The sequence below is a fragment of the Halichoeres trimaculatus genome, unplaced genomic scaffold (genome assembly GCF_033239565.1).
Source record: "Halichoeres trimaculatus isolate MK-OKI-2021-1 unplaced genomic scaffold, fHalTri1.1 fHalTri1_scaffold_1, whole genome shotgun sequence".
In the NCBI taxonomy this organism is placed as follows: domain Eukaryota; kingdom Metazoa; phylum Chordata; class Actinopteri; order Labriformes; family Labridae; genus Halichoeres; species Halichoeres trimaculatus.
The window spans coordinates 12,026,315-12,042,141 of record NW_027437179.1 but is presented as its reverse complement, the minus strand read 5'-3'; the positions used below and the strand labels follow the sequence as shown (position 1 = coordinate 12,042,141).

General features: G+C 39.0%; 1 protein-coding gene across 2 annotated transcripts; it reads left to right on the top strand.

Moving 5' to 3' along the window:
• The first annotated feature begins 1,234 nt into the window (after window positions 1-1,234).
• Window positions 1,235-13,646, top strand: slc2a10 (solute carrier family 2 member 10). Of its 2 annotated transcripts, none has more exons than XM_074674273.1 (7): window positions 1,235-1,323; window positions 2,974-3,072; window positions 7,397-7,455; window positions 9,429-10,685; window positions 11,133-11,255; window positions 13,197-13,332; window positions 13,412-13,646. In XM_074674273.1, the coding sequence occupies exons 3-7, from the start codon at window positions 7,452-7,454 to the stop codon at window positions 13,500-13,502; spliced, it is 1,611 nt and encodes a 536-aa protein (XP_074530374.1). In that variant the 5' UTR covers window positions 1,235-1,323; window positions 2,974-3,072; window positions 7,397-7,451; the 3' UTR covers window positions 13,503-13,646. The 2 variants fall into 2 exon arrangements, with proteins under 2 accessions (XP_074530374.1, XP_074530366.1); XM_074674265.1 differs by having other exon boundaries at window positions 2,954-3,072.
• Window positions 13,647-15,827: the final 2,181 nt, after the last annotated feature.

Below are 15,827 nucleotides of genomic sequence, written 5' to 3'. Positions count from 1 at the left end.
AGCCATATGAACCAACTCAGACTCTGAAAACCTCAGGGAGGAGTCTTCTGCTGGGTCCCAGAGTCAGGACCTACCACGGTGAGGCTGTGTTTCAGTTTCATGCTCCTAAAGTCTGGAACAGTCTTCCAGAATACGTGAAACAAGCCTCAACTCTGACAATGTTCAAATCCAGGCCACATTACGGTGTTACATGATGCCACTAATCACAGCCAATCAGCTTTCAGTCACTATCTAAACTTTGAATTTCAGCACACTTTTTTCTAATCCTCACAGCAACTTGTAATAGGAGAAAACAAATAGGACATGGGACCAAACACTGACTCCCTGGCTTTGCAGCCAGCCTGATGTGCAAGCCTGAGAAACTTCTTTTTTTTTCTTAACTTCAGCTTTGGTTTCCTTTTTTTGCCAAAAGTTTAAAACGCTTACTGTTTGTAATGGGAAGAAACATGCACTTGTAAAAGTCTACACTCTTATAAAGAAGGAAGCATGTCATCCGTTAACTTCCTGTTGTTAGCTTGAGCAGCAAACTGTTGTAGCTTTTTATCTAATATCACTAACTGACTGAGTTGTTTTACAAAACTGTACCTCTATGTGACTGTGTGTAGCCCCCTTAGCCGTCTGGCATATTTTCAACTATGGATCAAGAGATGAAGTGTTTCCTCCATAAAATGATTTAATGTTGAATAAAGTTAATTAAACTTGTGAAAAATTTGTCTGCAAACAGCACTCTTTTTTGCTGGATGAATTTTTTTATTTTTCCTTTAAATTCTTGTGAAAATCAAGACAACAGAACAATCGTGTCACTGTGGAGCCTTTGCTTTGTATTGTTAGTTTTTTTTTTATTTTTTTGTGATGCATACAGCTTAACCACATCACATTTTTTGTCTTTTAGAGGCCATGTAAGGACCTCATAGAGTGGCAGAAAACAGACAGAAGTGATTAAAAATTAAGTTATAAAAAGGTAAAAATTTTATTGCCTTTCTGGTATTTTTTTTTATGTCTGTTTAACTTTTTGCGGGGCAAGAAGACTGTCACATAATGGTTGGATGACCTTTCATTGATAAAAATAGGATTATCTATTTATTTACGTACTTATTTTCATTTTGTTTTTCTTTGGCATTTGAACACATAATTAAATTTTAAACCATGAAACCCCCGTTGATCTTTTCTTTAGTTATGAATTCCTCTCATTTGTCGACCTCTGGTGTCCAAACGTCGCTAGTGTCTGTCTCTCCTTTTGTAACCTGACGCCGTTGCCACGTCGCTGAGCTCAAACTTCCTGAAGACACAACTTTTTCCAGGAGCATCTCTCTGCTTCTTACGGTCAGTTCACTTCTTTCCCCCGAATGTCTTTTTATTTTAAACACCAATATTTAACACGAGATTATAGAGTTTTCAGTGCACTTAATGTTCGAGGTAACGAATAAGTCCTGCTTCACAGCAGCTTAAATTCCAGGACAGACAGGGACGATGAATAACGGGTCAACTGACTGCTGCACGAGCTGTTTTGCAGCTGATATAAGGCGACAATGAGGCCTGAAACAAAGATACACCCTGCAGGAAAATAAACAGTCATTTTCATGACATTAAAGAGGAAATGATTCAGACTTGAAGGTGTAACGCGGGCTTTACTTTACACACTAGGCGACGGTTCATGTCTTTATGTTTACTTCGATACGTGGACGTCACTACTTCAGCAAACATCTGACAGTTAACAATTTAATCACAGGAGAAAACTTTTATTAGAAACACTTATAAACCCCTCCAAAGGTGGTCCAATGCCAAATTAAACACAGAATGAGAAACAAAAAAATAGTTCCAAATTTACAGGTAGCCTATACTTATGTACGTTTTTCCTGCATGATAACCAAATAAATAATTTGAGGATTAAACCGGTTGCATGGACAGTTCAGTGGGCTAATAGCTTCACTCACTGGCCTAGTATTTCTCAGAAAGCTTTTGGTTGTTGTATTAATCCTTTATTTGGAGTAAAGCATCTTAATGTTTTCTTCATCATTTGAAAAGCAGCTTTTATTCATGAAATCACAAATACAGAAGGGCTTTGTTGGGAGAACTGACCCAGTATTTGCCTCATAATTGAGACGTTTTATATAAAGCTTGTTTCAACTGCTTATTAAAAGATTTTCAATGACTTCTTTTGGAGGCATTTCCATAAAGATGTGCCAGTGATTGACTGACAGACTGAAAATGATCTATGACATTTCAAACTGTGGTTTACAACCCAGACTGCTGGCGATTATCACACAGGTTGATATTTTTCTTCTTTTGACTGCACAAATGCTGACTAAATACTGCTGAATAACTGGAAAACATCTCATTTGACTCTGGAAAACTCCGAAACGTGTCTTTTTGTAATTACTTTCTTTAAAGGTTATTGAAGATAGATCCATTTGGAGTTAAACTAAGACTTTTGGTGTAAGTCTGTCGTTTCAAACATAATGAAAAGCCATCATGATTATTTTCTTGTTTATGTTATTTGAAGCAATTAGTGCGGGTAGAGTTTTTTATTGTCATAAATCAAGGCACAATAATTCTACTTCTTTAGAAAACATTGACTCCTTACATTAGGAGTATTATGTTTTCACATCTTCTGATACAAACTATAAAAAGAGGAGGCCAGACATTTTTTAATTTTAATGATAGATATTAAAGTGACAGTACAACTGTTCAGTCATATTAAATAATCATTTAATTAGGTAGATATTCTCATTAAAGAATATAAATAAAATAATGAAAAAGCAAAAAAAAAAAATCTCAACTCAAGTGTTTTCTTAATCTGATGATCTTCAGTCTCGTCCTGTAAGCTCACATTTAAGCTTTCTGTGGCATTTCAGAGACTTCACCATGTCCCCTCGAACTTCAGTCTGCAGAATGAACAGCTGTATCTTGATAGTCAGGCTGACTGTGAGCACGTTTGTTTGTATCTAAACAGGAAGTTCTCTCTGAGCACAGGAATGTCATACCAGCGTCTCAAAGCCATGACAACAACTGTGGCAAATATGAGGAACCTGAGACAGGAGTAGGAGGCAGATCTTGTGATGTCTCTTCATGGTGAGTACTCCAGAGCCTGTGAAACCATTCAGCCTTGTGCTGTATATTTTATTTTAGTACATTGTTTATAGGGCAGCAAGGGCAATGTTAACATTAAGATGCTGTTGAGTTGTGTCGTGGTTGTTTGATGCTGGGACTTCTGGAACTTTACCAACTAGGTCAGAAAAGTCAGACTACACCGGCCTCTGCTGCTTCAATCTGGGCTAAGTGTATTTTTTTGCAGTGCGTCACAAGTTTCCAAATGTTGCTGAATGTCAGTCTAAATGCATGTTCCAAAGAATTAAAAGTGTCAGAGCTTTACAAGTTGCCAAATCCGCTTAGTAATGCACTGTTTAAAAAGGATAATGCAACATTTGGGCACAAGGATTGAGACATGGTCTAGATGCACGTCTCTCTGTTTGGTTTAGCATTATAACACTTTAAACCTAATAGGAGCTTATTGTGGTCACCAGAAACTGGCAAACACATGTACAGACTACAGTACAGACGATTAGAGGCAGTTAAAAAGTTTGATTTTAAAAACTGATTGTAGAAATGAGGTTGGAGGATGGGGTCCAGGGAATGAGGCTTGGATTGTGCAAAGGAAAGTCAAGGGAACCAAAGCTCTGAAGACCAGAGAACAAAGACAGCAGGTTAAAGCAGAGCAGGATGTTTGACCTGGTGGGGACAGAGAAGGCAGGGAGCTGGAGTCAGGACTGTCAGGGCAGGAGGACACTGCATGCTCACTTGTTCAGGAAGAAGACAAATAAAAGTAAACATGAGAAACTGAAACGCGAGAAGCCAGAGGTTGGCATGCTGTAATTGTGGCAGAGCCGAGATGCCCGAGCTGCATATTTGAGGAGTATTTAATTGGCTGGAATGAGGTGCAGCTGGTGGCTCCACCCTGCCTCACCTGCAGATGACCTGAGAAAAAGAGCAGCTCATAGAGTGACGGGTCACATGTGGATGAGATCTCACAGGTATTCTTTTTGTTATAACCCAGAAGTGCCTTCTTCTTCTGTTGTGTAAATGATAAACAGTAAAAGGATTATATTTACAGCTCATTGAAAGAGCTCACACACATATGCATTCACCTGTTTACCTTCAGAAGAGGCTTCATTAAGTGTGCACCAGTTCTTACTGAGAGACGCTACTGCAAGGAATCTCAGCTTCAGCGTTTTTCTGGAGGACACTTTGACGTGTGGACTGTGGGAGCTGGAATTAAACTACTAACCCTCTAACCGAGAAACCACTGAGCAACAGCTGCCTTATGTAGATGACCTACTTAGAATATTTACTGCGACAATTAACTTTTATTCCTGTAACTAAGGTCCCTCAGGCCTGGGAATGAACTTGTTGTTTCCTGGTTCATCGATTGTTGGCAGAGGCTGCTACATAAAGCCCCCATCGGTACCTACCAACAGCACATCTTAACCACGAAAGTCTCTGTAGCTTTCAGTGTTTTTGAGGACACTCAGTCGTATGAATTGCTGGAGCGGCTGGTAAAAAAAAAAAAAGCAATAATACTGAGAGACAACAAACACTGAGTCATAGTCTACTGACCTATTAATTTGTCCCAAATAAGTTTATTAAAAGGCTCTGCCCCTGCTGGTGATCAAGGGAATAACTGCTTAAAAACAAATAATGGACACAAAGACAAAAAGACACAAAAAGACTAAGATATGGAGGGACAAAGAGGGTTAGCTAAATGAAGTGGGTAAAAAAAAAAAAAAAAAAAAAAAAAAAAAAAGAAAGCAAAGAGGATAAGAGCGGAAAAGATATACAAAGGAGGAGCAATGGTTGGTGCTGCGGCCTCACATGATGTGGGTTCCTGGTTCACACCTGGATGGTCACTGTGTGTGGGTCTCCCTGAATGTCCTGGTTGTCCTCTGCACTACAAAAACTGAAATCTAAGTGTTTATGTTTTGAACAATATTCAAAAAAGGCATCTGAATTGTTTGTTAAGAGCAAGTGGCAAACATTATTCCAAAAGTATGAAGCTTAATGGAAACGCTCAAAACTGCCAGTCATTGAGTGCCTACTTGAGCCTGGAGAAAAACTGTAAACCACATACACAACAAGCAAAAAGCAGACCTTTACAGCACTGGAAAACATGTTTACAGTCTGATTAAAAAAACAGCTTGGGACTGGATCTTAATTTCATTATCACATAATCACTGTGTAGAGGTTAATTTTTATGGAACTCTGCGATTTAGAAGATAAAAAGATCACAAGTCCGTCCAATCAGAGACATAGCTCACTTGATTGACAGCTCTGGCACCCTGTAGCTGTTAGTGAGGAAGCTCAAAGCCCACCTCTTGAGTCAGCATTTCCAAAATGGCCCCCACTGACAAAAAACTGCAATACTTGGTATCAGAGACAGATGACAGTGTCAAAGGGACTGTGTCCATATATCATACAGCTTGTGGTTGAGAGTAAAACAACATCTGTCAGTGGGGTAAGTAAAATCTGGTGATATAATGAATAAACTTTATATATAAAGTACTTTTAAAAGCAAGGCCACAAAGTACTTAACAGGAATGTTGAGAAAAAAAAACTTAAAATAAACGTGAGGTGGACAAGGTTAAAGCCACAGAAATGACAGAGGATCAAGGAATGGATGTAAAAATGAAGAAAACCACCACCAGATCAAAATAGGTTAAACGACAAAAGACTAAGAATAACAAAACAAATACAAAAGAATAAAGTGTGATGATCCTGCAACAGCAGGAATAAAGCAACACTTTTAATGAGGATAGAGTCTGCAAATCTGAACTCCTCAGGAGAAAATATAGTTGTAAAATGTAGTGAAATAATGTCTTGGCACAAGAAACTAAAAAAGTAAACTAATCTTACCCAATCTACTCTTGGTAAAGAATTTAGGCCTCATTTTATATCTTTTAATTCCTTGAAATGAAATGTTTTTGTCTTGTCTGATGAGTTTAACTCAAATCACGTCTAAGAAGACATTTTCTATTAAAAGTAAGACATAAACAGTAGCTTAGAGTTCTGTTTATGCCATATTACTACTAGGGATGGATTGGTTATTGGCTGGGCCAATTATCCGCATTTTGGGGCATATCAGCATTAGACTTTTTTGCTACCCAATGGCCATTGAGAAAATAATTTTAAACTGTGTTATTTTTGGCTCTGATGCAGCTGGGCCTCTCTGTCTGCAGTCACTACTCTGTCTCCAGCACTGTCCCACCCACAGTATAACAACTTGAGTACCTTAGAACAAAGATAAGTAAAAGATACAATTACATTCAATGCTGAAATTTAGGAAAACTTAATTGACTATGGAAAGCTTTTGGGAGCAATTTTTTTAAGTTTTTGTATTATTGTATTATTCAAAACTTTGATGTTGATATTTTCACTTTTACCCCAAATAAATATCAGCTCCAAAGATATCCAAATATCCTCTCCAAAATACCAGCCTCTTTGACTACTAATAACTGGTGTTGGTATAGGCCCTGATAAAACCACATTGGTCAATCTCTAGTTACTATAGCAAGGATTGGCTCCAGTTGCACAACTTTTTATGGTGGTAAAAGATTCAGGGTATCAGGGATTGAAGGACCTCAGTCAAACAAATTCAAAGCTGTGTTTATAGTTTTTTTTAAAGATATTATTAACTAACTTACAGATATCACAAGTTTATTTTAGTATCACGCTCTTTTTACACAGCATGTAATAGTTTGATGTGTAGCTTTTTTGCCGGTAAAAAGTCACGTCTCCCTCCTGAGGACAGACATTATTTCACCTGTGTTTTCTGAGAAACTACTAGTTAAGTGTTTGCTGCTGTTTCTTTCATTGTTTTAATTCACTGTGTCAGCAGTCATTATATTTTTTAGATGTTGAATGAAGGAGTCTGATGACGTTTGTTGTTACAGCATTTTCAGCATTAACTGTCTAAAGCAGGCTAAAACCTGAATGAGCTCATTATCAAATGATCCCGTTTTCTGGTTCCTCCCAGTGCGTTTCTGGGGATTCATTAATCTTTCAAACAGGAGCTGAGATGTTGATTTTTCATCACATGGCTGCAAAGTCCTCCTGCTGCTAAATTCCTCACTCCTGTGTTGTTATCAGCTGATGGGATTTGTGGTGTTTATAAAAGGCCAAACAGGCTCGCTGCTCACAGCTGTGTGTTTTGTTGATCCATTCTCAAGTGGACTCCCTAATGAAATCATGACAGTCAACAGAATGGTCGTCAGGGCGACGGGGCTGCGGCAGGCTCTTCTGGACTCTCTCATCATTTTCTGAGCCGGACTCACAGACCAGACCAGGAGGGTGCTGCAGGATAATAATCTTATCATTGATTTTGTTTTTTTTACTTTTTCCACAGAGGATGTTGTCTGAGACAAGTCTGAGTAAAATGTGCACATAGCAGAACAAGGACCATGGGTAAGTTTGAAACAAATCATTTTATCAGTGACAGAAATATGATCCTGAAGGTTAAAGTGCTGATTGCTGCTCTGATGCAAAGACAGTAAAGCAAAAAATATTCATGAATGCTAAAGATTATCTTCTGTTGTTCGAATTATCGAACTGGCTGAGAGCCAATAGGCAATAGGCAAATAATAAATATATTCAATATCACTGCTGAATCTACAAACAAGGTCAATGATAGCCAACTCAATGCTTATAGAAATACCATAGAAGATCAATGAGTTGAGACAAAAGCAGCATCCTACTCTAATGGAGGGTCAGACTTATTACACATCACAGGAGTTTATTGTCCTTAAAGGCTGTTGTAACGTCTTAAAATGGACCACCATTAAAGATGAGCAAAGAAACAATTTAACTAGAGTTTGAGGGTTAGCTATAGCTAAAGATTCCCATTTCTACACACTACACCTCCATCTTAAGGTGTCAATTTGTGTCTTTTAATATCTTGAAATAAGGCATTTCTCTCAACTTTTCAGGTAAATGTGGCTCATGTAATGTCTAAGAACTTGATTTTTACAAAAAAGAAGATAAACAAAAATAAAAATAAAAATAAAATTACTTGGATTTAGTTTTTGTAGTATGAACTGAAACATTTTAATATAAATATACAGTAAGGCGTGGTGTTTGGTGATGAACAACTGAACAAGGTTTAAAATTGAATATTTAATGTTCCTTGTTAAGTCTGAAAAAAAAATCATTAACATCACATATCACCTTTGATATTGCATCCAGTGTCTCAATAAATGTAATGCTTGTTTCTCTTCAGCTGTTTAGCAGCTGTGCATCTCATTAACATGGAGCTCTGTCATGTTCAGGATCTACTGATAGAAACGCTAATGAGGCAAATCTGAAAGCTGCTGAATCTTAGTGCGTATTAAACATTCGTTTTACTAACCACAGAAAAAAAACCCAGAGACAAAATTTTGTTTTGTTTAAGACCCATTTTATTTCTTGACTTTTAACCCAGCTTGATACTGTGCTCCTATTTTAGTGATTAATGGTTTTTTGTCTGTTTATATTAAGTGTTTTTATTGTTTATAAATTGATTTTAAAAACAATGTGTATATATATATATATATATATATATATATATATATATATATATATATATATATATATATATATATATATATATATATATTTTTTTTTTTTTTTTTTTTTTTTTTTTTTTTTTTTTTAAATCATCAATAGCAAAACTAACAATGTCTGACAAAGTAGCATTGAGAGACGAGTTCCTGCCTCTTTATTAAAGGGGGAGAAGAGGCTACCAGACCCCATACCAAAGGGATGGAGATGATTTAGAGAAAAAGAATAAGGTGCAAGGGAAAACTGACACCATCAAGACTGAAGGCCGAGTGACTCGGGTAGAAGGACAGGGGAGGATAGAAGAGAGTGAAAGGTCCTACTATGAAAGACAGATAAGGGAGCTCAGAGAAGAGGTGAAACACCTGAACCCTCTTTTCATCCTGACTCAGGATATGTTTTAATATTATATCAAAAACCAAGGATGACCTCCTTGGGGTCATTTTGGCACTGAAAAAAAGACATGCGGCACTCTCAAGTGGCTCAAGACCTAACGAAACCCTGAGACCTGAGACTGAAGCCCCAAAAACAGACAATACCACCATTCTGCAAATGAAGGCCTTAAGACAAGAGCTGAGGTTAAAGGAGGAAGCCAATGAAGCCAAACCATTATACTCCACAGTGCTTCTGCACCCAAATTGCGTGCGCATCCAGTGTTGTGGATAAACAAATAATCCTTCTTTAGGTTCCCCTGGTTAAGCTTTAATTTTTGGATATTACAGTTTTAGATCTAATCAGGAATATAAACTCATTATGGTTCAAACATTAACAAAGAAAAGTTGTTGTTTTTTGTGTTAACCGAAGATTTCTTACTCTTCTAAAAACCACCTCTTCTTCCTCTTCAGGTAATGTCATCCTCATATTGGCCAGTGCTGTGTCGGCATTCGGCGGCCTGGTCTTTGGCTATGAAATGGGCATCATCTCAGGAGCCTTGCTGCAGCTCAGGGCACAGTTCAACCTGTCATGTGTGCAGCAGGAGGCTCTGGTCAGCTCCTTGTTAATAGGAGCTCTGCTGGCCTCCTTGGTGGGAGGATATTTGATTGACAGTCACGGCCGCAGGAAGTCCATCATCTTCAGCAACTTCTTGATCCTGATGGGCAGCCTGGTCCTGCTCATCACCTCATACCCTGCACTGATAGTGGGTCGGATCATGGTGGGCTTTGCCATGTGTTTGTCCTCCATGGCCTGCTGTATCTTTGTCTCTGAAATGGTCTCTCCAGGTCGCAGGGGCTTCATGGTAACACTGTATGAAGCTGGAGTCACAGTGGGGATCCTGGCAGCCTATGCCATCAACTACTTACTATCTGACGTGAAAAGTGGGTGGAAGTGGATGTTTGGAATAGCCATAGCCCCCACTTTGATTCAGCTGGTGTGTGTCTGCTTTCTTCCATCAAGCATGAAGAAATCCCTGAGCAGAAGAGAGCGCTCTCACACAGAAACAGACCTCATAAAGGAAAACCCAGAATCAGAGAACTCCAAAAGCACTGAAAACAAAAGCACTCAGTACAGCAGTTTGAACCTTTTCCAGCGTAAAGACAACATGAGGACTCGGACTGTGATCGGTCTGGGTCTGGTGCTCTTCCAGCAGTTCACGGGTCAGCCCAACGTGCTCTTCTACGCCTCAACCATCTTCTACTCGGTCGGGTTTCACAGCGACTCCTCAGCAGTGCTGGCATCTGTGGTGCTGGGATTTGTCAAAGTGATCGCCACCTTGGCCTCCATGGTGGTCTCAGACAGGGTGGGCAGGAGACCTCTGATCATCACAGGGTGCTCAGTCATGGCACTGTGTCTGATAACTATTGGACTGCTGAGCGGACAGACCATGATGGAGGCTAAGTGGCCCTGTAGCTCTGGGACCCTTGGTTTGAACAGAACAGATCCCTCTCTTTTTAATCAGTCAGTCACTGAAACACCTTTTAATGAAGGACAAGGACTCATTTACACCCAAACACAGACTGAGGATGTGCTCCATCAAGTTGGACAGAGCTTAACGGACTCTCCTTTAAATGCTTCACGTTACGTCAATAACCCTGTGGTAAACTGGATCATTCTCCTGTGTATGATGGCTGTCGTTAGTGCATACTCTACTGGATTCGGACCAAGTGAGTATATTTTTCTCAATATTAGAAAGATGTGAAACAGGTATAAGAAGCATTAAAAGCAAAAAAGAAAGAAGAAAAAAGGGGTGGAAAGCCATATTCCTGGATATGTAAAAGATGATGTGATGTTAGCTATGTGACTAAGAGGATGATGTATGAGCAGGGGGTCTTGTCTCACCCTGAGTGGGTTACCCTGCTATAAAAACCTGCTCACTAAACATGTTTATGGGTCACTGATTTAAAACAATCACATGTTTTCAGCTGATGAAAGTCTGTAATCAGGTTCCCAAATGTTGTAGCCTGCAACCCCAAAATACCAATGCTGGAAATTGGTGACCCCTCTGTCTCTGGAGATGGTTAAACATTTGTTGGAGTTGGTTGAATTTTTTTCTTAACGCCTTGTGCTGCAGGAAAGTAATTTTCTTTGCTTTTCTTTCTTTCTCTCTCCAGTGACGTGGCTCCTCCTGAGTGAAATATTCCCAGCTTCTATCAGAGGGCGAGCGTTTGCTTTCACCAACTGCTTCAACTGGGCTGCTAACCTGCTGGTCACTTTCACTTTCCTGAATTTTATTGGTGAGTTTTCAGCAAGGGCACAGATGAGATTTCGTTCTGTCCCTGCTTCTTCTGTCTTTATTTCTTGTCTTTCCGTCCTCATGCCATCTTTTTCTACTCTGGCTGGCCTCTGGCAGACCCTCTTGACTGATGACGGTCTGTCTCACTGTCGACAGGAATTACTCAAAGACGAGGAGGATAATGTTAGCATTTCACTTAACAGTTGCTTATTAAAATAACATTGTAAATAAAAATAATAATAAGAAAAATCACCTACAGCCTAAAAAGCTTCTTTTAACATTTAGCCTACTTTTATGTGAGAGCAAATTTAAAATTTACCATTGTCAAACTGCCCATTAGCTTATTTTCAGCACATCTACTCAGCATTTCAAATATACAATAAACACATAACCACTGTTGACATGACTGGCACATAACATGAAGTCTGTGTTGGGCTGGTGAGATTCATGCAACTATTTTATGTTGGAGATCCAACTTTGCCGGCGTCCTGTTTAAAATTTTGACTCAGAGCACCAAAAGTCAGACATCTGTTCACACCATGAACAGAATTTTTGCCGCAGCACTCAAACACCGGAGTCTCCATGTGCACTGTAATCATATGAATTAGTCCAACTAGTCCAACCTCTGTTTTACTGGCAATGTTATCTTCTTTTGTAGGGAATGGGGGTGAGGGGGGGTGTCAGGGTCACTGTAAATCTGAAGGGTCATACCCTCCGTCCTTAGTGCCATCTGCGTGCATGGTTTTCAAAGCCATGAAACTGAAAGTTGCTTTAAACATAAATATGTCTCCCAACCTTTAACTATGAATAGAATAGAATAGAATAGAATAGAATAGAATAGAATAGAAAAGAATAGAATAGATCTAGAATAGGTCCATATTCATGCGGTTCCCAGCTTTCATCTTATGATGTATTAATTCTGGATCTGTAAAAAACTGTGTTCTAAATTATGTGTATATTTACATTTTCTGTCAAGGTTCACAAAAAATATCTAGTAAAATCTTACTAAACTACATTTGGACTGTGCATAGGCTACTTGTATAAAGCTAAATATCTGTACATTCTGAAGAAACTCACCATCTCTTACAGCTAGTGTCTTTAAATAAATGGATTTATTTTGATGTGAAAATGTACCAAAAAACACAATGGAGGGTACAGAATAGGATTAAAGTTATGAATAGCGCAGAAAATATCCATCATGTTGCATTAATATTGTTCAGGAAGCAGGATAAGAAGTATTTGGGTTGTTTTCAGGTCAAAAAAAGTCTTTAAAACATCATAAAAACAGTCCTGATAAAATCTAGATCCTGAACCTGACATAAAAGAAAATAGAAAAAATCCTGACATATTTTCCCCATATCATCCCATAATGGAAACCATTTTCCTTGGTCAGAAGCAGAGTTTGCTAAAGTTTACGCAGCACATAACACTGCGGAAAACTGATCACTGATCATCTGGCATCAAAAGACACCTGAGGGACAGGTGAGGTCAGATTTCATGAGTCTGTAATGATGGAACAAGAGTGTTTGACCACACTTAGTGACAGAACTTGAACACCCCTGTTTTAACACATGAAAACAAACAGAAATAATAATTCATCTTCCTCATTGTCTCTGTGGCGTTTGTAGGTTTTATAGATGCCTGAAAAACTTATATATTTGCCACAGAGTCAACAGGCAGGGGTGAAAATTTCCATGGAATGATCTAATGCAATGTGTGTCACTTTTCACATTAACTGTTATTGCCTGTAATGAGTTTTAGCAAAGTAAAACAAAATTTAAAAACCCTTTAAGACATGGGAATTATGTCAAAATGAGCTGTTAGGATGGACAACTCGTGGATTCACTAATCACTGATTCAGTTTTCTAAGGACTGGTCATATGTCCTGCCTGGTTTGAGATGTTACCAGAGTTAAGTGGATTTTCTTTCTTTGTCTCCACAGATTTAATCGGCCTGTCTGGGGTTTTCTTCATGTATGGGATCATCGCTGTGGCAGCTGCAGTATTCTTCCACTTCATGCTTCCTGAAACCAAAGGCAAGACTCTGGAGGAGATTGACAGGGAGCTGCGTACAAACAGGTTTGTTGATCTGTCTCATGATCCACATTATGTCGTGTAATAAATGCTGATGCTGTTTGTTCTCGGCCTTGTCCTACAGGTTCTACCACAACGATGCGTGCTGCAGAAACTTCAGATGCACTTCTTCAAAGTACCAAAGAGTGCAGTGTGAAGTCAGCACCTCGGGATGATTTAGTCAGTGTAACAGCATTTGATGCTCACGTATCAAGCATCTTACATCCATCAGTGTGGACAGATTTACTTTAAGAACAGTCTCTGACTGCAATCCAGCTGTTACAAAATTCAAACGGACATCTGAATGTAGGTCTACTGTAAGTGACACTTCATGTTGTAAAAAAAATAAATGTGATTTATTTTTGTGAAACGTTAATAAAGTGATTTCTGTTCAATCAAGGGTTTGTATTTAAGTCACTCCAGCACAAATGGACTCTTAGCATTTTAACACCTTAAACCTTTTAAATTTCAAAGGGTTTCATGTAGATCTTGTTTTTTTTAACACTGCTTCTTCTGGATGGCATGATGGTGTAAAGTCAGGGTTGTTTGAGTCACGTTTTGTTCAGGGTTCCCATGAAGCTAAGTTCAAACAGCAGGGTGGATCTCTGTTTGCACCAGCCCCATGTGATAATGACATCAGTCTTTGTTTGAAGAGCACTTCTTATGAATGTAGCAGAACCATTAAAGCATTTCTTTATACAAACAAGTGGAGCATACAGGGGTTACAGACATATGTGCTGAATAAGAAACATAGTTTACACTATTTATGGTCATTATTCGTAGTTGTTTTAAAATTATCATTAGTGTATCGACTTGAACACATCCAATCATTAAGTGTAGCTTTACGGGGAATGAGCAGGTGAATTAAATCCCAAACAGTCCATGAGCCAGTAACAGGCATGGATTGCTCTTTGCTTTATTGACCACTAGATGTCCCACTGGAGCACTGTGTGTCATTGAAGCCTCGAAACATGTTTTGAAGCAAGTGTCACAGCTTCAGCAAAGCCCCAATCAGCCATCACTGCATAAAACCTCAAGGCTGACTTTTGTAGTTCTCTAAAGCTTCCAGTAGAGCGCGCACACACGCCACAATATTCTCAGTCAGTCTGCAGACAAGGAGAACAGCTCAGTGTACAAACAGCTTTTTATTCTAGGGATCAGCTCTCATCATCAATAGACACACAAATATACAAACATGTTTATAAACATCACATTTACCTTAAAAATTCAACATTAATCTCAGAAACTATTAAAACATCTCACCATATATTGATGGAACAATCAATAAATCATAATTTGAATCACTTATAATCAAGTCTGTTAATCTCACTGTGCAGTCACAGGTTTGTGGTTTATTATTGTGTGTATAAAAACATTGTTAATATAAAGCTTGAATTACTTTAATTTAGAGCAGCTGAGAGGAACTTTGGCTTTATGTTGACTTTGGTGCCCCCTGTTGACAAAAACGCACACATACATCTTTGCCCATTGTGTCTTGTCCATGTTTTCGACAGTTTCTGTCAAAAAATCTCATCCTGCCAGGGCGAACGGCTGTTGATACGTATTAATTCACATGTAAATACTGCCTGTTTAATTCCATTCATGCTCTTATGCTCCATTAGGCTGTAATGGCTGCAAATAAATAATGTATTTAGCTGCAGTTGTGTGCAAGTTTGAGCTGCTGTACATATGTTTCAAAAGCTGTGATAAATATAGCACCTAATACATTTCTAATTAATTGATTTTAACAATGACAGCCTGATGCAGGAAGAGCACACCTTCCAGCCCATCACGAGCCATCATGAACGGCATAAGCAGGGAGCACAGCAGCAAATATAAAACCCCAGACAGAGCAGAGCAATGGACATGAATACAAAGACAGGAGGAGCTGGGGTGGAGGTGGGTTGCAAAATGCCAGAAGAGGAATCAGGGAGAAGGCTGGGCTAGAGCTGTTTACATCGCCCGCTCTGAACAGCTAAGCTGTTAGAGCTTGATGTCGTGGCCTGCCCAAAACTAACGCTACACTTGATTTGTTTTAAACCAAGGACCAATTATGCTAGTGTCCGGCTGATTCTTGGTCTCAGATTCAACAAGGTGCTGGTCAACAACAATACTCAGCTAAGCTGTGAACTTTACACCATGCTCAGTGGGTACTAAGGGGCTCAAAGTGAGTCAAGAAAATCTCTCCCACACCATTACACCAGCAGCAGTAGCAGCAGCAGCAGCAGCAGCAGCAGCAGCAGCAGCAGCAGCAGCAGCAGCAGCAGCAGCAGGATGGATGAATCCATGCTTTTTTTCTGTCTGTATTTCCTGTAAACTGTATGCAGCACAAATGGATCTCATTCTTTTTAGTTTAATGTAATGTACCAAGTTTTTTCTTCCAGCTTTATTAGGGATGTGTTCCACACTGGACCAAACCAGCCACCATTTTTCGGGCTAATCCTTGTCCTCTAGTTTCAAATACAGGTTGTTTGTCTAAAATATAAACATTATGTCAGCTC